General features: G+C 35.3%; 3 protein-coding genes across 3 annotated transcripts; 2 read left to right on the plus strand and 1 right to left on the minus strand.

Annotated features, from left to right (window-relative positions):
* Nucleotides 1-4393: 4393 nt before the first annotated feature.
* On the plus strand, nt 4394-7947 carry LOC140816177 (WEB family protein At3g02930, chloroplastic-like). Its single transcript, XM_073175258.1, has 3 exons — nt 4394-4711; nt 4987-5179; nt 5359-7947. The coding sequence occupies exons 1-3, from the start codon at nt 4695-4697 to the stop codon at nt 7669-7671; spliced, it is 2523 nt and encodes an 840-aa protein (XP_073031359.1). The 5' UTR covers nt 4394-4694; the 3' UTR covers nt 7672-7947.
* Nucleotides 7948-11584: 3637 nt separating this feature from the next.
* On the plus strand, nt 11585-13372 carry LOC140817403 (inositol-tetrakisphosphate 1-kinase 1). Its single transcript, XM_073177071.1, is given in 3 exon segments — nt 11585-11753; nt 11970-12248; nt 12250-13372. Coding segments are annotated over 2 exon segments (972 nt in total). The 5' UTR covers nt 11585-11753; nt 11970-12023; the 3' UTR covers nt 12997-13372.
* Nucleotides 13373-13718: 346 nt separating this feature from the next.
* Nucleotides 13719-20091, minus strand: LOC140816339 (protein TORMOZ EMBRYO DEFECTIVE). Its single transcript, XM_073175546.1, is given in 16 exon segments — nt 13719-14334; nt 14402-14576; nt 14665-14795; nt 15183-15290; nt 15292-15303; nt 15879-15955; nt 16050-16296; nt 16439-16595; nt 17386-17504; nt 17651-17785; nt 17987-18272; nt 18570-18787; nt 19031-19180; nt 19285-19467; nt 19729-19950; nt 19952-20091. Coding segments are annotated over 16 exon segments (2607 nt in total). The 5' UTR covers nt 20030-20091; the 3' UTR covers nt 13719-14025.
* Between the last annotated feature and the right edge of the window lie 5552 nt (nt 20092-25643).

Genomic DNA, 25643 nt, shown 5'->3' on the forward strand with positions numbered 1-25643 from the left:
GTTGTTTCTGGAAGTTAGAAGATGAAATCTTATACGTCTCTCCTTCTTCTATTTCTAGAAGGTATCACTAAAAGACTTTGGTTTTTACAGTATAACTCTTGTACCCACCCACTTCAGTAGGACTTATCCTTCGCCTACTGAAACTCTTAGTTTCACAACACAAAATAATGAACATAACAAGGTTCTGGAAAAGACTCTTTTCCAGATTACAGCCTCTTCTCAATAAGATATATAAAATGAATAGCTTGTGAAGAGATAACGAAACAGCAGTACAAGAATGATCATAGAAGATCAGATATCTGCTATAAAGAGTATGCTGCTTTTCTGTATATTTGAGATTGAAGATAAAGATAAGTTCTTGATTGCTCAAAACAACATTGGATAAAGAATCTGTTCCTTGATAATGATAATAAGTCTAGTTTATATTGGATTGATCCTTTAATATATAGAAACCTTGAATCCAACGTCTATAAACAAACAGTTTCTTTGACTTCTGAGTAAATCAGTTATATCACTGAAAAAGGGTCCTGCAAAAAGCTTCAGAATAATCAGTCTTAGTTTTATACCAAAACTAGTAAGGCGCTTTAAATGACTTCGTATAACATTAAATGGTGTAATTAATACTAGTACTATGTAAAGTAACGGTAACATTTAAAACTTGCAACTATCAAACGAAAGACGTTAAGTTATGCTTTCTACCTAAGCTAAGTTCTGCTTCTGGTTTTCCAAGTCGTTCGTTACTCGATAAGTACTACTTCTGTTTTAACGATACTGAGTGCTTGTGCTATTATGTTGTCTTCTGTTTTTACTATCACGACCTACTGGTTTTGACTCTCATCACCACAATTAAATTATCTCTATCAACAAGGATATGTAAATTAATATCAAAGAACATTTGGACCTTGAACTAGTCAAATCAAGAATATCACCATATATCAGTCCAGGTTTTTGATAAGAAATCATATGTAAGGTCCAAAGAAACAAACCCAAATTGATTATTAATTATCAAGAAATTAATAAAAATCTTGGAGTTTGATGGATATTTTATACTAGTAGAGAACATTTGATTAGTTGTTTACACAAAGTCAAAATATTATATAAATTTGATTGTAAGTCTGGATTTTACCAATTACATATGGAAGAAGAAAGTAAGAAATTCACTTTATTCTCAACACCGCAAGGTCACTATATTTGGAAGTCTTACCAATGAAATTGGCTAATTCACCACAGACATTTCAAAGAAAAATAGATAATTTATTTAAATATTATTTCAAATTCATGTTTGTCTATATTGATGATGTTTTAATGACATCTAAAAGTATAGAAATACATATCAAACTACTTAGAGAATTTCCCCATGGAAGAACATATCAAATACTTAGAGAATTTCTCTAAAGTTTGTAAGAAAAAATGACTGATTTTATCTAAAAAGAAAGAAGTCATTTTTATAAGAAAGATTGAATTCTTCGGAATAGAAATAAAAGAGTCAGGAATAATTTTGTAAGAACATATAGTAAAAAATGTGCAAAATTTTCGAAACATACTAAAAGAAAAAAAACAACGTCAAAACTTTTTAAAAGCTATTAATTTGCTAGGATGTTTATTAAGACTCTAGCAAAACATAAAAAAGTGTTTAGTCCATTATTACAAAAATATGCAAAATTTGTACCGAAAAAAAAAAGACACACAAAAAGGCTTAGCCAAATAAATAAATGTAAAAACTTCCAAAAATAGTTATTCTTCAAGATGAATATGATATGATATTAAACACAGATGACAATAATCACTGGTGGGAACCGATTTTAACAAAGCTCACACCAGAATGAGACAACCATGCAAGTATTGTATTGGTGTATCCTTAGAAGCGGAAGTCATACGATGACATATCAACGAAAAGGAATTTTATGGAGTAAAAAGTGCTTTTGAAAAATGGACATTATTTTTACTGACAAAGAAATTTACTTTAAATGTTAATAACACATATGTAAAAGCTTTCTTGAAACATAGAATATATTTAAATGTGAGAAGACTAAATTATTAAGGTGACAAGCTTTATGTCAAAATTATATTTTTAATATTGTGATTATTAAATCTCATGAAATAATCTTACAGACTTCTTAACAAGAGATGAACATCGATGACATCGATGCAACTATAAAAATACTAAAAGCATTTGAGAGTAACCTTAAATGCTTCCAAACGAGTTTAACAAGCTTGCCCTAAATGCAGAAGATGTGGGTAGACTACAACAAGATGATCAAAAAATTGTCTCTGATCGAATTACGTAATTTTTACATGTTTATACACAGCTATGTTATGTAATGCAAAGACATACCTCCAAGGCAATGAGAAGCCATTGGTTTCCCAAATGAAGAGTTTTCGAGTACAAGACTCTATACTTGTAGCAGGTGATTCAAGTACACATAGCACAAGTGTTAAGTCGAGATCACCTCCAGATGACTCGGCCAAAACAAAATTTGAAACTCTAGATACTTATCGCGAGTTTTCAAATCAATTTTATACCTCGGGGATTGAAGAGGGATAGATCAACCTCGGACCTCATATAGATAAAGGTAAATCTAAGGTCGATACTAATAAATATGTGATTTCTCCATTTCAGGTATATCAAAAGAATTGAGAGAAATTGAAAACAATAATAGACATTAACCCAACCATAATCTGGGTTGATGTAGCAGGAAAATATCTCAAGATATATATGAAACCAAATTCATGTCCAAATGAGGTCAATGCATGGTATGAATTCGGGGCTCCTGCCTCAGTTTATACTACATCACCCATCTTTCGAGAAATTTCAAGATTACTTAAGTGGATTCAGGAAGCAGCACACGAGACATGGACAAACAATGACTATTTGTCCAGATGAGACATTTTGGAGATATATTTTTTTCAGTACAACACCAAAACCAGTAGGAAAATTCTTACATGAAGCATTTTCTTTTATCAAGCTAAAGAGGTCAGTTAATGAAGCAACAAGGGGTGTTTCTTCGGTTGGAGGATCTTTGATAAATTTTTGAATATTTGTATCTGACCTAGGTCTATGGGTCTGTTTAACCGAGATGGACAAAGTCAACTTTCCATTTAAGTTTTATCAGAATTATGTAAATGGATCTTTTCTATTAAATATTATGACAGGAAAACGATAAAGTTTTGCAGAAGTGGAATAGCAAGCTGCCCGAGAGCAAAGATTCTCTCCGGAAATTCTATGTGGAAAGATGGTCAGAAAGCATCCTTCCAAAATGCCCAAACCATAAGGAGCCATAATTCGAGAAATATTTTCGCCCAGGATTTGACTGAAACATAATGTAGAAACAAGTCCAAGTGAGATCATACAAAAGTAGAAGATTACCCGACAAAGATAAAGCAGAAAAGTGATCCAACCATTCTATTAGGGGAAGATATAACACCACTAAAAGACCATTCCACTAACTAGTGGAAGATGGACCACTTAACCACTCATAAAGAAAAGTCAGTAATTAGTGGTTGAAACGACTACCACTCACAAGATGTTGTCGGCCACAATTGATGGAAGAATTCACAAGATTTGAAATCCAAATTTCAAATCTACGAGGACTTCTATAAATACCAAAGCAGAAGGAAGATGAATGCATCATTCAAAATCTTCATTTTTCTTTCAAAATAATTTGTAATAGTTTTTTTTTTATTACATATGTGTTGTAATTCCAGCTACTATAGGTAACTAATCAAGTCATCCTCCTCCACGTGAGATTACTCTGTATTAATAAATTATATGTTTGAATAAAAAGATCAAGGCTTACGGCCCCTCTCATATATTATTTTTAAATCGACCTACTTTACATTACATTATAGTTAGGAAACGAAATAGGGTTGTGCTAGGTGCTGTTGAATATATATATACGTCAGGAACATGTTGCGATTGTGTGGTTGAACTGTGAGAAGCATTGTATAAAGCTCGATGGATACAACCCAGTGACACTCCGATCAAAGAGGTAAACTGTTCAATTTATTATATGGAAGAATAATGAGTCATTTTTTTAAAAAAAAAAAATCAATCACATGAAACATGGTATATATGTTGTAAATCTTGTGTAGTTGCATGTCTTTAAACTATATGTCTTTGAGAATATGGTTGATAGATACAAAAATTAGGGAGGCCAAACAAATATTTGGAGAACAAAGAGCGAAGAGAAATTATTTATATTTAAAAATGTGGAGTTGTTAATAGTTTGTCCTTATTTGCAAAGTAAAATATTTTTCCCATAATATTTATATATTATATCATAGACATTGCAAATGTTGCAATACTACAAACATATACATATGTTATAAGTGAGTGTAAATTTAAAAATATCAAAATTTCAAATTTATTAATCCCGATTTAATATAATTCCATTGGTACACAGCGAGGGGGGGTGGCACTTGGCAGCATCGTTTCTGCTGTAAAATGGAGTTTTCTTCTGTAAATTCTTTCCTACATCACTCATACTGTCTACTGATCACTGTAATGTAACATAGAGAGTTGTTGGGTTTGCATATGTCACACAACACTGAAAATGACTAATTAAAACGCAGAGTAAGAGTTTCCTGAACTCTCTCACATCGGACAGCTGCCACCATTTTTGTTTAAAGGAACCCACCCCCTGTTCTGGAAATCATAGATCTTTGCTGCAAGAACATCTGCCTTGCCTTCCAACATGTCTACCAAGTCCAAGTAAGTGGTCTTTATGTGTGGATCTGATGTGGGATTTCCTTGATTTTCTTGAGTTTGAGTTTGAGTTTAAGTTTGGTTTTTTGCTCGAATGTTGGTTTTCTGAACTTGTTGTGGTTGATTATTTGTTGTTTGTTTCACTCAACTTTCTGTCTTCCCTCAAAAGACGGGTTTAAATTTTTTAATTTTTTTGAATTTTGGTGCTTGCGTTGTTTTGCTTTTTATCATGAAATGGGATCTCGAACTGACTAAAAGAATTATGGTTTCTGCTCTCATAGATCTGCTGCATCCGAAACTCCCAATACTAAAGCAACACCTGTAGCCTCTCGTCTCAACAAATCGAGCGCAGGAGTGGCTAAGTCGGGCACTGACTCGGCTACTCGGCGCCTTTCGGTTGATCGGTCTCCGGCGTCTGTTGCATCAAAGACTACACTGGGTCGGCGGTCTCCTAAACTCAGTACCAGTTCTGATGTGAGTTCCAGCATATTTACTATTAAGCTTAGGAACAATCTGCATTTTGGTGAGAAATAGTGAATTGTGGGTGAAAATTGCATTGATTAAAAGAGACAGCTTGCAGCAAAATTTGGACTTTTATCTGAAGAATAATGAGCTATGATTTGTTAATGTTCTTTTCTTTTTCTACTTCTCAGAATAAGGCGATCCAGGTTTCGAAACCATCAGAAGTTCAGGTGGAGTATGACTTAGCTAAAGAAGATCTGCAGAAGACTAAAGAGAAGTTGTTAATTGTTGAGAGTGAAAAGGCAAAAGCTCTTGATGAATTGAAAGAAGCTCTGAAGTTGGCCGAGGAAGCAAATGAGAAGCTCAGTGAGGCTTTGGCGGCTCAAAAGCTGGCAGAAGAAAATTCCGAGATCGAAAAGTTTCGAACAATTGAGATGGAGCAAGCAGGAATTGAAGCGGCTCAGAAAAAGGAAGAAGAATTCCTCAGAGATCTCGAAGAAGTTAGAAACTTACATGCCATGGAGGCCACTGCCCTTCAATCCGTCACTGAAGAACTCCATAAAGTGAAAGAAGAACTTGGTAAAACGGGAGATGCAAAGAATTTGGCGCTTAGCCATGCTGAAGAGGCGACAAAATTAGCAGAGTTGCATGCTGAAAAAGTTGAAGCTCTATCTGCCGAAATAGCCCATTTGAGAAATACGCATGCTTTGAGAGCCGAAGAGGAGGCTAATGAGAAAAATAAATATGTGTCGGAATTGAAATTAGAGATAGACTCTCTGAGACAAGAACTTGAGAGGGCGAAAATTTTTGAGGTGGAGTTAGCAGAAAAAGAAGCTAACTTAGAGCAACTCAATGTTGATCTGGAAGCTGCGAAAATGGCTGAAAATTATACACATAGTTTACTGCAGGAGTTGCATGAGAGGGTCGGGGAACTAGTTACTCAAGCTGATCAAGCAAAGAGACTGGAGAGATCTGCATCAGAATCCCTGGAATCTGTCATTAAACAATTAGAAGGAAGTAACAACTCACTGCACAATGCAGAGTCTGAGATCTCATCGCTCAAGGAGAAGGTGGTGTTGCTAGAAACCTCGATTGTACGTCAGAAGGGGGATCTTGAAGAATCGAGACACCTCGTTGAACTAGCAAAAGAAGAAGCTTCTGAAATGGTGAAAAGGGTCGAATCTCTTATCTCTGAGCTTGAGTCAGCGAAAGAAGAGAAAATTCAGGCATTAAACAATGAGCAGGTCTCTGCTTCCAGTATACAAACTTTATTGGAAGAAAAAAATGATCTAATAAATGCGTTGGAAAATTCTAAAAATGAAGAAGAGAAAAGCAAGAAGGCCTTGGAAAGTTTAACGTCCGCCTTACATGAAGTTTCTTTAGAAGCAAGAGCTGCCAAAGAAAAGCTATTGTCTATACAATCTGTGAATGACGACTATGAAATTCAAATACAAGATCTGAATTTGGTTCTGAAAGAAACAAATCAGAGGCATGCAAGCATGCTTAGTGATGCCAAACAAGAGATTGATGGTCATGAAAATGCAATCAAACAGTCAAAGCATGATCTCCATAATTTGATGGTCGAGTGGGAGCAAAAGGAACTTAATTTGATAAACAGTGTGAAGAAATCTGACGAAGAGTGCTCTTCTTTGAAAAATGAAATAAGCAGGCTGTTTAATTTGTTAAAAATTGCTGAAGAAGAAGCTTGTGATGTGAAGGACGAAGGGGATCGATGGAAAAAATCTTACAAGGAAGCTGAATCAGAGTTGATTTCTTTAAAGGAAGTCATAAGCAAAGCAGAAGCTGAGAGCATGGGATTGAAAACGAGTTTGACCGACCGGGAAAACGAGTTGCAGGATATTTGCCACAAGAATGAGGAGCTGCAGGATAGAGAAGCCGCTTCTCTGAAAAAGATGGAGGAATTATCCAAGTTGCTTGAAGAAGCTTTGGCTAAGAAGCAAGAAGAGGAACACTGTAAGCTGACTGATACTGAAAAAGATTACGACATGCTTCCTAAAGTTGTGGAGTGTTCTGAACTAAATGGCTCAGGAGAAATGAAGCCTAAGGTGGAGATCAAATCTCAACAAAATGAGCAACCCGTGAAGGAGAAGCTACGTGAAGTTACTGACTTTAGGGACAATGAACCTGTTAAAAGAGATTTTGAATTTGACACCTCGAATGGGAAATTGAAAAATTCCAACATCAAAGAAAAGGCAAACAATGAGCCTGCCGAAGTTGATCACAAGATGTGGGAAAGCTGCAAGATCGAGGCGAAAGACTTGCCTCCAGAAGAAGAGGCTGACCAGGAATCTTTCGAGGACGAGCTGGAGTCGAGAACTGAGAGTGGTGATGGCGATGAACAGATGAATGGGTTGTCCTCGGCAGAGAATCTTGACAGTGGTGAAAGCTCGCCATCGAAGCAGCAGCTTAGCAAGAAGAAGAAAGGTTTGGTTAGCAAGTTCGGAAGCCTGCTGAAGAAAAAGGGTACTGCCAAACAGAAGTAATACCTCAAAATATCGATTCCCGTTATTGCCTTCCCTTGGATAGATGCTCCATTTTATACCATTCTTGAATATGTTTGCTTGCTGCATGGGTTTTGCTTCTTCTTGTTTCCCCGTACAGGGCTGAATATGGAAAAGGCATTGCAATTATTATTATTAATTTTTTTTTCCAGCTGTTTGACTATGTGATTAGCCATGTCAAGTAATCTCATGTATGTGAATTGACTTTGTTAAGTCTTCTTGCACTGCTTCTCTGTGAATCCCGATCTTTCTCTCTTGGTTTGTCGAAATTTCAAGAAGTTGAGGATTATATATTAATGCTTTGTAGGTTCCATATGTTGTGTAACTTGTATGTGGTCCAATTATTGATAAATGACCTTTAAAACCTTAAACATGTCTCAGTCGGAAAACGTTGAATCTAATCCAAAGATTTAAATTAAGAACCTTGTCTGCAAGCATAAGAATCCCATTTATGGTAGCATAGTAGGTTTAACTGTCGTTTTGAATAACTTACATTTTAGTTTTAGAGATACTTCACGATTATGTAGAACATTTTCGTGAAGCCCTCCTATCTCTTTTTTATCATTTCTTATCTTAAATATTGCCTTATCACATCTGATATGTCTCGACCAAACTTAAAATCTTTTACTTCTAGTATTTCTCGCAAAGATTAGAAATCAATTAAAATCAAGAAAAGGCAACTTTATTCTTTCTTTTTTTTTTTTGGAAAACACAAATTTATTTTGAAGAAATCCTAGCTTTGAAATGATCAAATTTAGTTATCAGCCATCAAAATTTCTGGCTACGATTTTGTTTCTTACCAGTGTCCTTTTTTTAGTGAAGCAATGAGGCTCCAATTGGAATAAAGTGGTTTTCTTTGGCATCAGAAAATCAAGGGATGGATTAATTGAGATATATTTTTCAAGTTTTTTTTTTTTACATATTGCAGCAATTTTGTGGCAGATACTGGTTTTTATTTCCATTTTCTGAAAGAAAAAAAACTTCAGAAATTGGGAAAATAGTGATAATGATAATTAAATTAATGTAATAAGAATCATAAATTTATTTATAATAAGAAGTAAACTATAAGTAAGAATAATAGTGATAATAATTTAATATAATAAGCAATAAGACTAATATTATTATTATTATAAAAAATTCCTAAGACTAATATTATTGTAAAAAATTCCTTATTAGTATTATAATTTTTTTTATCTTTATACAATTATAATTATCATTATTTATATATTTATTATGATTATTGTTATTAGTCTTATTATTTTGTCAGTATTATTTTCTTACTATTTTATTATTAATCATTTCATATTATTAAGTATTATTCTTATTTTTTTTTCTTGTTATTAATTATAATAAATTAATTCATTATTATTTACTATAAATGTGTTTATTCTATTGTTAAGAAATTATTGTTACTCTAAAGTTTTGGCGATTAACAAAATCAAAATTGTACCTAACAATTTAATGAAACAGTTGCAATCTTTCTTATAAAACAAGAACCATTTCAACTGTCTAGACTTCGATCGCTTGAACTCTCATCTGGATGTCCGCCTACAGCTTGAAGAAGATTCAACCGTTAGAAGACTTTCAACCGACTGTTCGAAGTCTTCAAACCGCTTCATTTAAGAATCATTCATTGCTCACTTAATGAAAGACATTCTTTAACCGGCTCAAGACATAATGCAATATCAATAACAAATTTAATTCTCCGGCTTTTGTTCGCAAAGTGAGAGAGACGGTCGTGATGGTAACTTCGAGAATGAGATGTTGAATTCCGACTTAAGTATAAGTTAAGTCTTAAACCTTATTAAGTATTATTTGGCCCAAAAAGAGATTCAGCTCAAGACATTCATGGTTTTGCAACCGCTAAGTCAACCATTTCCTGCATTAGTCCCGATAAAGATATGCATTTATATAACTATCTCAAAATAAAAGATTGCTTAAACATCTTACAAGCTCTGGGGGAACTAACAATTACTACAAAAGGATGCTCGACGACAACTCTTCAAAAGAACGGGATTCAAAGTTACACAAGCAAAGAGATATTAAATGGTTGCTGAAGAACATTTAATGTAGTTGTAGCTGATATGGACACATCATTCCAGCGATACATGTTTACATTATTCATCTTTTCCGACCATTATAAAAGAAGAGTTGAAAAATGCAGAAAACAATTCGATCATTTTAAGCTTTTCAACCACGCAATTGACACACTACTGAAACTTCCATACTCAAAGATCTAAGCGCACTTAAAGTTTATATATTTCATCGCTCATCAAGTAGACACTCAGCAAAAAGATATCTGATCATTCAAGGATCAATTTCGTGCTATTCAAAACATATAGTTTTCTTTTATCAGTAACTTTTTGGTCGTTTGATTGCTTGTTTTGTCTGATGAATCAAATATTCTTAAAATCCAGAAGTGTAAAGTGACCACTAAGAGTACCAAAACAGACATGCCAAAATCTTTTATAGGAATTCTTCCTAAAGAGGAAGAATGAGTGACATATGAGTTTTATCTCCGAACATTCATAAAAATCTTGTGTCTTTACTTTTTGCGAGCACTTTCATTTCGAACTGTCTCTTGTTAACAAGCCAGCCAACCACTTGAAGTTATCATTAGAAATTGTGAACCGTTTTCCACATTTTTCAAATGGTTCATATTTCTAGCCGTTTAAGAAAAACTTTCAACCGCCTAAAAACGATTGAAAATTAATTTTAAAAACAATATCTTTAAAGAGTTTATTCACCACTCTAAACTATTTTTCGATCTTGACACTTATCATAAATATTATTAAATTATTTTGTAACTTGTTATTATTTTGTTACTAAAAATTATTAATATTTATTATTATTATTATTATTATTATTATTATTTATTCATATTAATAATACTACTATTCTTTGGAACAAAACTTTAAAAAATACAAGGTGAATTAGATGACTCATAGGACACAATATTCGAACCAAACACACGATGAAGGCTGATTGATTATCAATCCATCTCTTTTCAATGAATCAAACTGACCCTATAATGTATTCTTCGTCAAAAAAATTTGTATGGAGATATTTTTCAAATATTTTATCCGATATATTATCAGCATTGCGGTTTTAAGCGGTTTCAAGCGGTTGCGGTCGATTTTACGGTTTTTTTAATGAAAAATATTAGAACATTTATTCTAATTTATTTGAAAACAACAACAATATATTGTTTTCAAATATAAAATATAGTTCAAAGTATATAAAGATCAAAATAGATTAAACAACAATCAAGATTCAAAACTAAGTTAATAATTTAACAACACAACATATTCACAACAAAAATGACATTTACACTATTTATCATGTTTTTACTTTCAGACTACAAACAAAATATTGTAGCAAAAAAAAAATACTTTAATAAAAGTCTAATATGAAGAATAATTAAGAAAAAGATAAGTTTTATTTGTAAGAATAATAATTTTAAAGAGAGTTAGGATATAATGAATGATGATTTCTTTATTTGAATATGTTGTTTACAAATTATTATAATTCTAGGTCAAATATTATGGCAAGCGGTTTAGGCGGTGCGGTTTGGTGCGGTTCTTGGCAAAAAAAGTCGAATGAAACACACATTGTGTGTATTATATACACTAATATTACGTATGATTTGAACGTAATCAATATATTTTTATTTTAAAATGTTTAGATATAAATGATATTTATAAGATGGATTTTCGTCTCGATCTTACTCATAAAAAATATATATATAAAATATATCAAATCTCACTATATTTGATCAAATTTTTTTTTATAGAGATAATAATAATATTTTTTAATATAAGAAGTTGGTCTTGCGAAATTTTGGGAAAATAAAACAAATAAATAATCTGCACTAATATTCTAAAATACAATAATTACACCGCATCATTCCCAGTGCATTCTTCTTCTTCGGGCATCTTGCTGCGAGCTTACGTCTGATGCTGCATGTCCATTGTTATCTCCGCCGTCTCCTCCTCCTGAATCGCAAAACTTTTGTATCACTACTACCGTGTTCCGTTGATCTCTGCGACGGAGATTGATCAGAGGTGCGGGATTCTGTGTCCTTTTTATTTTAATTTTTCATTCTTTTGATTTTTCTTGATGAAATTCTACTGGGTATCTGTATTCGATTAACAAATGTGCTTTTTTCTGTCTCAAGATCTTTACGGAATGATTAGATTGTGGGAATTCTCAATTTGGTTTTTTATTTTCTTGTTCGTCAAAAATTCTGATATTGTTTACATGGATTGATCCTTATTCAGGATTCCGTTTGTGTTCGTTTTGTTATTCTTCTGCTTCAGATAGTTTGAGTTACCATGTCTTCCGAAAAAGATGTTAAAAGATACCGCGTAGGATATGCCCTCGCACCCAAGAAAGTGCAGAGCTTCATTCAACCCTCCCTTGTTCACACTGCTGAGCAAGTAGGAATTGACCTAGTTCACATCCACCTCGATAAATCTTTGATTGACCAGGGCCCATTTGATTGTCTCATCCACAAGTTATCTGGCCCCGAATGGACCCGTCAACTCCTAGAATTTCATTCGCAAAACCCCCAATGTCATCATCATTGATTCTCCTGATGCGATCGAGCGGGTCCACAGTCGGATTTCCATGCTTCAAGTCGTACAAGAGCTGAGTATAAGTCATAAAATCTCACTGGGGATTCCCAAGCAGGTGTTTGTGGAAAGTCATGAATCGGTATTTGATTGTGTTAAATCAGAAGGCATGAACTTCCCAGTGATAGCAAAGCCTTTTGTGGCAGATGGAAGCGCTGCCTCGCATCAAATGTGGCTAGTTTTTCGAGAAACGGGTTTGAAGGAGTTGAAGTTAAACACCTCATTTGTGTTACAGGAGTTTGTGAACCATGGAGGGGTGATTTTCAAAGTTTATGTGGCTGGCAAGCACGTGACTTGTGTGAAACGAGGTTCCTTGCCGGATATTGAGATAAATAAAGTGTGTAAGTCGGAAAATTTATTGCCATTTTCACAAATATCGAATTTGACAGCTCATGCTCCAAGTGATGAAAGTGTGACAAGGCTAATTGAAGCAACTGAAATGCCTCCATCTAGTTTTCTGAATGAAGTGGCTACTGGTTTGAGGCAAGCTCTGAGATTGAATCTTTTTAACTTTGATATGATAAGGGACAGTAGGACTGATGACCGTTATCTCGTAATCGATGTGAATTACTTTCCGGGATACGCAAAGATGCCAGATTATGAGAAAATTTTGACTGATTTTTTTCTTGACCTTTTGGAACCAAAGGTAAGTGATAGCTGCGAATCGTCCTAGTTTTGTCAAGTCATCTTGGAAGTTTTGTGACGTTGCGGGCCAAAAGTAGTGATGATTAAAAATACTGACATTTATTTTTGAACTTCCTGAGTTGACATCTAACAAATTCATGTAGAAACAGGTATTTGGATGGTACGATGGATGTATTGAATCTTCAAAGTTTTGTTTTGTTTTTATTTCGATGCATATGATTGTTTTCATAGTCTTTGGAGTTGCGAATAAAAAGTCTCAACTTGTCATTACATTCTGAATGTCAAAGCTTGCACAAGGTTTGACATTCAGAATGGTGGGCATGTATGCAATACTTCCGCCACATTGTCATGTTTCTTCTCTTGTACACCATTTTCAATTTTATTGTTGCAACTTTTAAGGCTAATTGATTTATCGGCCGATATCCGTTTCTGGGAAAGCAATGTGCGGGATATTGTTATTATTGGGAAAACAATGTATTATTTCTTCTGATGATACTCTTAACAAGGTTTAGGTTAAAAACAACTGGCTGAACATAGCCGTAGCATTATATAAGCAATCGTCCCTCCCAGCTGAGAGTGGCTTGGCTGATCGTCCTCATATTCCGCTCATACCTTCTATTTATGTTGACTCTTATTACAAGCCCTTTAATGTCTTTATTGTCACGTTGTGTCCCCGGTCTTGGGGACGACATGCCTTTGTTCTGAAATTAGTAATAAAAGATTTTAAAGAAGTTTATAGGGCACAAAAATGTGGAATGTGGATACCACAATCATCCCATTATACACAATATGGAGAGAAATAAGCTGATTTAATAACAAATTCAAAAATTAAATTCAAAGTAGGTCATCCCTCTAATACAACGTCAGGCAGAATCGTCCTCCTAAGATGTCTGCAGTGTGCCTCCCACAGCCTCACTTGACAAATTGCCAGAACTCTTTGATATACATAAAGCAGAAGGTGGAATGCCTATATGAGGTTTTTCTTTAATAAGCACCATCTGTCCTTAGATGGGTTCCTAAAATACATGAGTGAAGCACTTGCGTCCACGTGAAATCACTATATGGCAGTGGCAGCAACACTTTTGTAAGCCACCTTCGATTTTTTCTGTTGCTCGTCTTGAGATTTCTGCGATTTACGCTTCTTTCTTGATGAAACTGCAGCTGGTATAGGCTCTTCTTCCGTAATGTCAGAGTGATTCATATCTTCATCTCTTGACTCTGTATCCATTCCTTCAGGTTCGAGAACTGACATTTCAGCTAGTGTATAGTCAAAGAGGAAAGTGTTGCTTTCCAACTTGTCTACTCTACTGAAATGCCTCTGAGAATAAGGAATAAGACCTTCAAGCAGTTCCCCGACGCCCTTTATCTGAAACCACATTAGTAGTTAAAGATCTGACAGCGAGGCTTTCATTCAAGTACCAGAAAATAACTACCTCAATAATTTCCGTAGGCGGGATGGCGCTGAATAAACGAGACAACACAGAGTGCGCTACGTGACATAGTTTTGGCTTCGTATTCCAATCTCTTATATACTCCAGAAGTTTGTGCAACTCTTCCTTGCTAAGAGGACCCAGAGCTTTTTCAATCTGAGATTTGCCATCGGTCTTCCTGTTAAGAACAGGCAAGGTCCTGTAAACAATCTAGATACATGCATTGCCGAGCAGGAATATTGTAGCAATAAAAATCAACATTTCACCTGCAGAGCTCACTAAATAACTCGAAGAGTTTGTGAGGTCTCCGAAGTTCAAATGCAAGCTGGATGGCTTTGATGTAGTCGGCATCAAAAACAGCATTCTCTAGTTCTTGCCCCCTCAAGACACCTTCCTCCTGCAACCGCAATATGATAATCCTCCACTCAGATCCCCATGATTATAAATCCAACCCACTCACATGGAAGATTTGTTTAACGCGAGAAGTATATTTAGAATCGCTGCGTTTCATAAATAGGATGCACTACACCAACTTGTTTAAAATTTAAAATGGTTTTACGAGATTCTGCTCAGTCCAGCTCTAGCCAGAGGAAACCTTCGCAAGGCACAGCCACATTTTGTGCAAGTTCTTTTTTATGCGATATGTAACCTTGAACACTCAAAAACTCCACCGAAAAGGCAGTAAAATATGAGATAATTTATTCCCACAAATAGCCATTCGCATTAAGTATACATTATAGTCTCATGAATCAAGAAACTTTAATTTGAGAATGAACCGGCTCACTTCTTTGCGAAAGGCTTCCTCTTTATCTGCAGCCGTAGAGTCATGCCACAAATTAATAACTGCGTCACCACCCCCGGTTGCAATCATTTCTGTCTTCTTACCTACAGTCCAATGCCCAAATCTGCACACAAGTGTGATGAGGTGCGAAAGAGAAAAACACAATGAGACTAGACAAAAAATGACACTGGAAAAACAATGATAAATACAATTCACCTCCATTGCTAAAAAATTGGATCAAAATAACAAGACACATACAGTTGAGAAACATAACATGAAATATCACATATTCTTCACTATCCAACAAGTTGAGATCAATCCGCAAAAATAATCCCTTTCTTTATCAGACATCTAATTCACCCTTCGTTTCTGTTTTGGCAGATTATTCTGACAATTATCATTCGAACTTCAATGATAGACAATTTTTCAGACAGGTGGTCCTGTTAAAGACTCATTGACGATCAATAGAAGACATGACTTTGTCATAGCATTGGCGTCTTTTAAGAGGACCAGACTTTGAAATTGTGCTGCTTGAAATAGCAGCCAAACCAAGACAGGAGTATAATGTGATTTCACATTATCCACACATCTAGATACCATCACTTCAAATCTAGTGTTATTTGATAAAATCAAGAAATGGAAACAACAAAGAGGTCATCTGAGATTTAAAGTTAATTTGATTATAGTTCAACTCAGTACCTTGTCCTCATGTTTATCATAAGTAGCCACACATTCGTTTGTTTTAACAGTCCATAGCTTCACCAAGCCGTCCGCACCTGATAGGAGAAAAATTTGTTCACAGATCAAAATCAAAACAAAGTATTGGATTATGCGCAGAAAATTAAGAACAGAATCGACAGGTTAGATTACCGCAAGAAACAAATTGGGTTCCACATGTCACAAATGATGCCCTAATCACACTTGATGTGTGTCCTTCAAATGTTTTTAAACACGAACCATCAGAGATTGACCATATTCTTATCGTCTTATCACCAGAAGCTGTTATGACACATTGGTCAACTGGAGAAAACTCCACAGACCAAATTCCCCTTTTATGTCCTTTAAGTACAACCACAGAAACCAGTTCTGGAAGCCTCCAAACACAAGCTGTACGGTCCTGAATATGATTTGGGGGGGGAGGGGGGCGTTGGGTGGTTTGAAAACAATAAGATTCCTTCTGTTGTTTCTTGATCCATTGAGAAATGTCCTTGTAGTAATTTCAAAACTAAGGTAGTTTAAATGAAATTTCTCTTATTAACCTGGGAGCCACTACAAATGAGACTGTCATTGGGTGCAACTGCTAACGAGTTTATATCTTTGTCATGGGCCGCTACAACTGCTTTCACTTTCAAGTTGGAAACATCTTTTACATCATCAGAAACTCCATCTAAGCTCCACACTTTAAGTGTACGATCACTAAACCAAAGGTAATGCCAGAAAAAACACACAGTTAAGAGAACAGGGGCCAGGAATGCCAGAAATAACTATAGCATACAAACTAGATTAATGGATTTAAAAATAAACAACGCAACTAAACTCATTTAACAGGCTTCTCTACAGTATTTAGATCTCGGGACAGTAAATCAAATCAAAGGGAACTGCAAATTGTCATGCCGCATCAGAAGAGTTAAAAATATTGAACTAATCCCAGAAATTGCTGAATTCTAGAAAGAAAACAAAAATGTAGCATATTTGAAACAAAAAAGTTAAATGCTCAATTAAAAATAAGCAAACTATGCAATCCCATTTCAAAAACAAATGCGAAAAGTATTGTAACAAAAAGGTAGAACTACAGGTATTCCATTATATGGCCAAAACACGATAAGCTAATTTTTTTCCCAAAACTAGGTCTAATAATACATCCCACGTCGAGTTAATAAACTAACCCCACAGGCATACTTTCAGTTTAACACTGAGTCAAAATGCTACCAAATTCTGCTTTCAAGCAAAGGCACTCGTTGGAGCTGTGTGTGTATAGCAAGCAGCAATCTGGAAATACTGTTGCTCTTATTACCCAATTCCAGGAGGTATTAAATAGGTATTATCATTAAAAAGTAGCCAGAAAATACTAGATGTCAACAATCTGCCTCCTATTTTACATACAATACAATAGACAGAAACTCTTTATAAATCAAATCCATACACACATCATGTAAGACCAGTCATAAAACAAGGCACCTTCGATCAGAAAATCTGAACTATTTACCTACTGCCGCTAACAAAAAAGTTCCGGTTTTTCTTTGAAAAAGCAACAGCACCAACAGCTCCCATGTGACCCATGCCAACTCCAATGCAGCATCTGCTTTGGGAATCCCACAGCCTAACCTATGATGATAGCAGAATCAGCATCTAAACATGTATTCTCAAATACAAAAAGGAGTTGTAAGTCTAGACTGGCATAAAAGTATAAAAGCAGGATGTCTACTCAGGTGACAGAAATGATTTTAATAATGCTTCAACCTAAAACTCACATTGTTATCCTTGCTTCCAGTAACTATAAGTGTTCTTCCAGGACTTTGGGCACAGGTATCAAGGCATAGAACTACATCAGTATGGCCAGACAATACATAGGAACATGACATCGATGCCAGATCATATACTCGTACCTGCACATTGATAACTTAATGCATGCAAAGACCAAGAAAGAGTAATGAAACCACAATATCAAATCCATCTGTTCAGTAATCCTTTAAAATGGAAGCCTGGGACAAGGATTTCATCCTTATGGCAAAAGCACTCATCACAGAATCACGCATTAATATTGATAGAATGATGCCACCAAGAGAGAATTTGGAAAAAAAAATTACCTGCTCTACACTGGTAGCAACTGCAAGGAATTGTTCTTCTTCACCCAAAAACTTCATATCAGAAATCTCTTCATTATATCCAATAAACCTTTTGCTCAGGGTTAAATTCAGACCAACTTCAGAATGTTCTTCCAAAACATAGACAAGAAACTGCTGGTCAGCTGTAACACAGAGCAATCCCTGACCTAGTGGTAGCATCAAAGCTGATGTAAAACCCCTCTTAACGTCCTCTTTGTCCATAATAATAGTAACGTCAGAAGATTTCTGCTCAAAAAGGAGTACTGCCCTGTACAGAATTATAGAAGTTCAATATTCATTTACAAGAATGATAGGATGAACTCTTTAATCAAGATAGAATTACAGTGACCAGGAAATATCTTTTGAGCAGTCACGTGGAATTTTAAGTGAACAATCGATGACCAAAGTATCAAAAAAGTTGAATCGAGGACCATGCTACAGCAAATGAAATTATACATGAACAACAGGTATCCTATAGGAGATCCAACGAAACACACTCTCTACTCTATGTAAATATCACATAGAATGTCAATATCTGAAATTTTCTTGGTATTAGATGTCCTACCCATCTGAATTCCATATCTTCACAATCCCACGCTCACCAACAGTTATAAATGGAATAGGTGATAAACCTATCTTCTTCTTCCCATGTTTCTTTATTGATGACGACAAACATGAGGCAAAAGGGGATGCAGAATCTATTGCGCACACTGCTTCTATCGCCTCGTATGTCGGTACAGTAGTTGCACAGGTATAATTGTGTAGGTTCCACACGTTCACAACCTGAAATCATTAGAGTGTGTAACATATGAGCCAGAAAAGAAGTGGCAGCCATAGGACAAGGCTAAACTGTTCAATGCAGAGCACAAGTAAAGTATGTTCATATAGTATTCAAGAATCTTCAGCTAGATTATTCAAGTACAATATTTCCAGTTCTGGCTAATCATTTTCAGCTAGCAGTAGTTTTTTCTTTCCATTCAGAACCTGACTGCAGTAATTAAGTACGCATAAAAACACTAAACGTGCCTTGTCTCTTCCAGCAGTAAGCAAGGCCCATCCATCTTCAGATATTGCAATCGAAGTAACCACTGACTGATGTTTTTCTAGAGTTGCTACGCACTTTTTGCTAGTAAGATCCCACACTCTTACAGTAGCATCATCACCACCTGAGAAAAGCTGTCCATAAAACCAAGCATAATGCATAGTTTTCCCCAAATACCCATGAGCGGTCATTAGACACCAACAAGAGTAGTAACAAATTTTAATCAAAAGGAACTCACAAGTAAGCGGCTTGGGTCAGGGTGGAACTTAATACTGGTTACCACGCCTTTATGCCCCTTGAAATAATGGGTGCAGAAGCCTCCATCCACGTCCCACACCTGCACTTTCTTATCAGCCCCTGCTGTAGCCAGCAATCCCCCAGAGGCATGGCAAGCCATTCCCATCACAGGCCCTTCGTGCCCCTATTTCCAACGCACCAAAGTAAAGAATTTGATAGGTTGGAAACCATGTGGATCGCATGTTCAGCTCTAAAGAATCAAACTTGTAGCCGTAGGATCATAATTTTTTTTAAAAAACTCAACTAAAATCAACGTGAAAGAATTAGGTCACGCGTGAGCACACAATCTAAACGGCAAAGCTGATTCCAAATTTGATGCTTCAATTGCACAACACCAGACACATTGAGACGAATGTGATATAAACTATTTTTTTAATAAAAGTACCTTCCAGGAGCGGATGCATTTGAGAGAAACAAGGTCCCAGACTCGAATTTGACGGCTGTGGCTGGTGGAGAAAAGAAAATTATCATTAGGGCTCAGTACGAGAGCCGTAACAGGCTCTGAATCACCATCAATGGTTGATTTGATGGAAGCATTGGAAGAATCAATAATCTTCAAAGCATCGTCACAGGCGCAGACGAAGAACGAGCCGTCGGATGATACAACAGTAAGGTCCTCCGGTATAGAATTGCTGAAGCGAGTTAACGCAACGGTAGTTCTTCTTCAGAGTCACCGCCGACGCCATGATTGGATTATTACTGGCGAACTAGGGTTTTAGCATAACATCCCATATCTTTAAACCCTAAACCAAACTCCTTATTCTACAGTTTCTCATCGTTATTTTTTTTAAATTATTTATTCAATAATTTTTTAAAATTACTTTTATGAGATTATCTATTCTATTCATCATAACCATCAAACAGACAAATATTTTATAAACGTTTTTAGTACTTTATAAATAAAAAAATTAAAATATATTGTGTTTGGACAATATTTTCAAAAAAATTATAATTTTTGTTTAAAAAATTATAATTTTCTCTACGAATAATTTTAAAAGAATAACTGAAAATATTATTTAATATTTTTAGAATAAAAAAACGCAAGTCAAACAAAAAATAGATCGAATCGTATTGTGAACGGATCCTTGCTTTTCCAAATTGTCTTTCAAATCTTCATACTCAAGACCATCAATACTGAATTGGGATTATGATTTTAACTTAAAGTTAGATATCTCGCTTTTGGAATAGTTTACGTGAAGTTGAGATTCTATAATTTCAAATGATTTTTCGAATTTTATTTTTGAGTTAATCTTTGAAAGATTCATTGTGAAATGAGGACGGTTGAATGTTTACTCTATGTTTCTTAATCGTTGTGTGTTTTGTATAGAGATGAAAAAAACACCGAAATTTTCGATATACTCTGTTTCTAACCAACTTTTACATGCACTTATTTTTTGTTGTTACATTCTTTTGTAAAGTCTTGAGTTTGCGTGTTTCTTTTGATGAAAAGCAACATATTTGAATGATAACTTAAAAGTGTTCTTCTACAATGCTTGATAACCATTTCTGCATTAATTTACCATGGCGGTGGACTACTTATATGTGATTTGTTATGATTCTTGAAATGGGTTTTCCGATTCTTTTCACATGAAATCGTTGTAGCAATTGGTTTGAAAGAAAGATCAAATCTTCATATTGTTTTATGGGTGGATGTTATTGTGTTTGGCTGCTATATCCTCTACCAAAGCAGAATTCCGACATAGTGAAGAACATGAGTTACGAATTGTATCACTTCAGGGCATATTGATGTTCATTCAAAGATTTACGTGAGAATTGAGAATTGTACTTGACTTGGGTGCGACTCTATAAATGAAACCGTGACTGACTTTGCTGCTATATCTATCATTAATTTATTTATTATTGATTTGTGATTTGGCTGTTTGGTTTTCTAAGATAGTTCAAACTCTTGATTAGATTAAATTTTAGTTTTCTATTTTTAGGTTATCATTAGCGTTGGTATAAACGGGTTCTGAGTTTAATAGAATTGAAAATCGAGATCTTCGACTCTCCTTGGCAAACATGTCTACAAGTGTTGTAACTCATAAACTCAAAGAAAATATTCAGTAATATATATATCAGAATTTGGTGTTATGCTAATGTGTTGTCAACACCAGTACACAACACTGCAGCGGAAATTAATTGTTAATAAACATGTATAATTGCAATAAATAAGAATAGACCAGAATTGAATCATGCACAAGTACGAATACTTGTGCAATGACTCATGGCAAAAATTCACTAGAAAATATGTAATCTGTTTACACCAAAAAATACTAGTGAAAATATAAGAATCCGATTCCTTGACACGCCAATGATTTAAATAGCATCAAAATAAATTACCAGCTAAAACAAGGATGCATAAACCAAAACAAGAATTGCTCAAAAACCAAACAAAACCACTCGAACAATCAACACTTTGTCTTCGAGTGTTGTTGACATCAAACAACAACACGCGATGAGTCGATCACATGAACACCATGCGTAAATCTCCAATACTGAATTTGATTAAGTCTAGCAAAGCACCAGAATCTGCAAGCCCTTCTTCTTCCGTCTTTTCTTCGCTTCCTTCTCAATGTTCAATCCTCATATTTATATATATATAAATATATATATATATCCCATAAATAAAATTATCTATATCTAAAGAAACAAATAAACAAATTAGTCTAGAAATGCAAAAATAAAATGTTAATTGAATTTGGAATAATCGATTCTTTTCAATCTCCCCTTTTTTTGCATTTCTGGACAAAAACTTCCAAAAATGATGATTGACCAGTTCGTAGCTCCCCCTGAGTCAACTCCCCCTGAATTTGACATGTTAGTTCAACAGTGTTATAGGCAGTGTTGGCAACACTGACTCACAACACCGGATAATAAGTCAGTTAGACAAAAGGGAGACACAAGATACTTCATTCATCACAAGCATTAGAGAACATGAAAGTAAGGAAACTGGGTAGACACAAATTAATCAAAAAAGAGAAAAAAACAACGATAGCATGAAGTCAGTTTGCATCATCAGCACAAGCATCATCACTTTTTGGCTCAGTAGCTCCCCTTTTTTTCCAGAATGAACGCCAATATCAAGAAGAAGCCGATAGTCAGCGATCTGATTTTCATGATAAGCGATTGTGGCTTTGGCTTGAGTGATCAGCTGACCGGCAAAGGTAATAGTATCACGGGCCTGTTGAATCCGTTGAAGCCCGAAGGTAATTTGTGCATTTATTTCAGAAATGGTGAGCAAGATTGATATATGTGATTTTTAAGTGTTTTTATTTCGTTATTTTGAGTCCGTAATTGCATAATTTTATTTTGTTGTGTCTGTATTTTATCCATTTAGTTTATAATTTATATTTTTGAGTCACTCCTTAATTATGTTGATTATTTTACAGAAAAATTGCAAAAACAAAAAGATGGAATCAAACACAGCTGAAAAAATAAAAATCTGGACAGAATGGTCCGCACTCGAGCGGCCATTTTCGACTGCTCGAGCGCGAGACGCGCGCAAGAAATATCAATTAGGCTATCGGGAAAGAAAATCCATGGAAAGAGTGGAGCCCACCGATTTTGACTGGAAAAGAGCCGACTTTGACTTTGAGATTTTGGGCTCACGTGAAAAGCTATGAATTGAAGAAAGAGAATTGCAATTGAGGGGGCCCACTTAACTTGCAATTGAATTGGGCCGTACGAAAGAAATCTGAAGGTCGTGCACGAATAAAATACGAAGGGGAGACAGAAAATAGATGAAGAGGAGGCGCCGCGATTTGGAGGAGAAGAGCACTGTAGCAGGCGATAGCTCAACGGAACCGGAACAAGAACTCAACAGCGTTTTCTCTTTATCTCCTTTAATATTCGTTGGGATTTAAGGGGATCCTACCCCAAACTGTTATTTAGTTAATTTATATTTTGATTTGTGCTTTGTTCTTGATTGTACTACGATTTTCATTGTGTCGTTCGAGCGTAGCTAACTTTAACGACATTTTTATATCACGAGTGAGTTCGAGAGAATAACTAGTGATAGGATCGAGTAGTATAATCCGCGGATCTACAATTTGCATAGACATATGAAATTGGATACGTGCCGATAGTTATAGTCCTTAGGGTCGAAAACTAGGGGGTTTCATAAATCGAAATGCGATTCACTCTTGGTAAATAATTAAAGACATTTAATTACTCTACTGAGTAGAATTAGTTTGGCATAACTCGAGAGAGTGTGTTCAATTGAATAGGAAATCCTGTCGGAAGCGTAGAACACGATCGAACGAATTAATTAATTAATAAGGGGTAGGTGAACCAGAATTCCCAACAAATTCATTTATTATTGAAATTTAATCAATTGATCGAACATTCATATTTTATCATTAAATTCTTGAACTTGTTTATTTAGTTTTATTAAGTTTTATTAGTTATAAAATAATCACTCAAATTTCGTTGCTAAAGTTTTAATAACTAGAATAATAATTGTTAAACACAGTCTTCAGTGGAACGATACTCGTACTCACGTACACTATATTATAACTTGACATCGTGCACTTGCGATTAATTTTTGAGCATACAAAATAATATTTTATTGGGGATTTCACTGTGCAAGTTTTGCTCGATCAAAGATAAACCCTTAAGTCGTGGAGGAAGAGGGGACGGTGTTGCCAGCAATCGAGGCAACACCATCAGCGAGGTCTATATCCGGGGCTACACCAGGCTCAGATGAGGGGACAGAGGCCCCAACATTGTGTGCTTCATCGGTGTTGGATCAGGGAAGATTCAAGATCCGGTTCCCTTTGAAATAAGCAGGTGCAATTTTCAAAGTTTCGCCAATGTCTAGCAACTGTTCATCCTCCTCTTTCACAAATCCATGGGCTTCCGGTATACCAAATATCAGGGATGGAAATGGGAGTTTCACTGATTTCATCCTTCCTTCAGCAAACTGCAAGACATGGTGTGGGGACCCGGACGCTAATCATTTTCTTAATCATCATTGGGATTTAATTATCAATTAAGATAAAACAGGGTCTAAAAATTTTTCTTTTTAATATACAATTGCGGAAGGTAATGGAATCTAAATACTATACATATCTGTATAAAATACATTTCAGTATTAAATGTACAATAATCTAATCTAAGGTTCAACTACTAAAGTCAAGTAATAAAACCAAGTCTACTGTAAGTCCGGAATCACCACGCTAAACTCGTCTTCTCTTATCATCTTCTTGACCCCGATCCTTCCCCACCTGTTGTCATGCACACATACAAAACAAGACAACAGCCGGATAACTCCGGTGAGAATAAATCCCAGTATAAGACATGGTACGCATGTATATAAACAAACTAATTCATAAAATATGCCATCATGTATGAAAACCATATATTTCATAATCTACGAAATCTAATCAAATAAGCATGCAACTCAAATCAGGTAAACATGCATAAAACAATCTAAATCATACAAACATGCTATCATGCCTGAAAGCAATAACGATGGGCCCCATGATCTAGGAACCACATCCATATAAGCATGCAGTCCTAATCAAATCATGTCTAGACTTGACTCGACTAGAACTCTAGGGATCCCGTGATGAATAAGACGTCAATGCCTGTTACCTACTCAACCGATCGTGGTAACCGTACGTCTTATTCCTAGACTTCGGTTCGAGCTGTATCAACGGCTGCAATAGGAGTAATACCTGCTCCTAAGTTGAGATACACCGAACGTCTAGAAGTCTGACAATGACTGTCAAGACTTTCCTATCTTAAATGCAATGAATAACAATCTGTAACAAAGCATAATCATATTCATAGCTGAATATGACAATAATCACATACATTTGAATACCATGCTAAAATCAAAACATAAACAAGAATATAGTATGTGATTTATTGGGCAACTCAAGGATGGTCTCGATTGAGTTGTTTCTTCCCGAATATCACATGAATTATACCTTTGTCTTCCTGATCTGATGAAGACGACGTCTCGAAGTCGAACTTGTCCATATCTGATCTGAAATGACAATAACCAATACACTGTATCAATGTGTAGCTCAAAACACAATCTGTTCTGATCAATACCCAATTCAGTACAAAATCTGATCACATCAACAATATCACGAGTAACAGAAACCAATACTGAATCTGATCAATCTGTACCAACTGATGTTTAGACGGCATAACACTACAGTCTTGTAACCCCGTCAGTCTTAACATCACAATTACACTACCAGAATTCCTAATAAATCTCAGTACAATCTATAACTTAAGTATCTGTACACTTTAAAATGAATAACAGCATAATTCTGATAGCAATCTCAA

This window comes from Primulina eburnea, chromosome 16, assembly GCF_022965805.1.
Source record: "Primulina eburnea isolate SZY01 chromosome 16, ASM2296580v1, whole genome shotgun sequence".
Lineage (NCBI taxonomy): Eukaryota > Viridiplantae > Streptophyta > Magnoliopsida > Lamiales > Gesneriaceae > Primulina > Primulina eburnea.

Coding starts and splice junctions, on each gene's coding strand:
- LOC140816177 (XM_073175258.1), top strand. Junction 5,180..5,358: donor AACTCAGTACCAGTTCTGAT/GTGAGTTCCAGC, acceptor TCTACTTCTCAG/AATAAGGCGATCCAGGTTTC.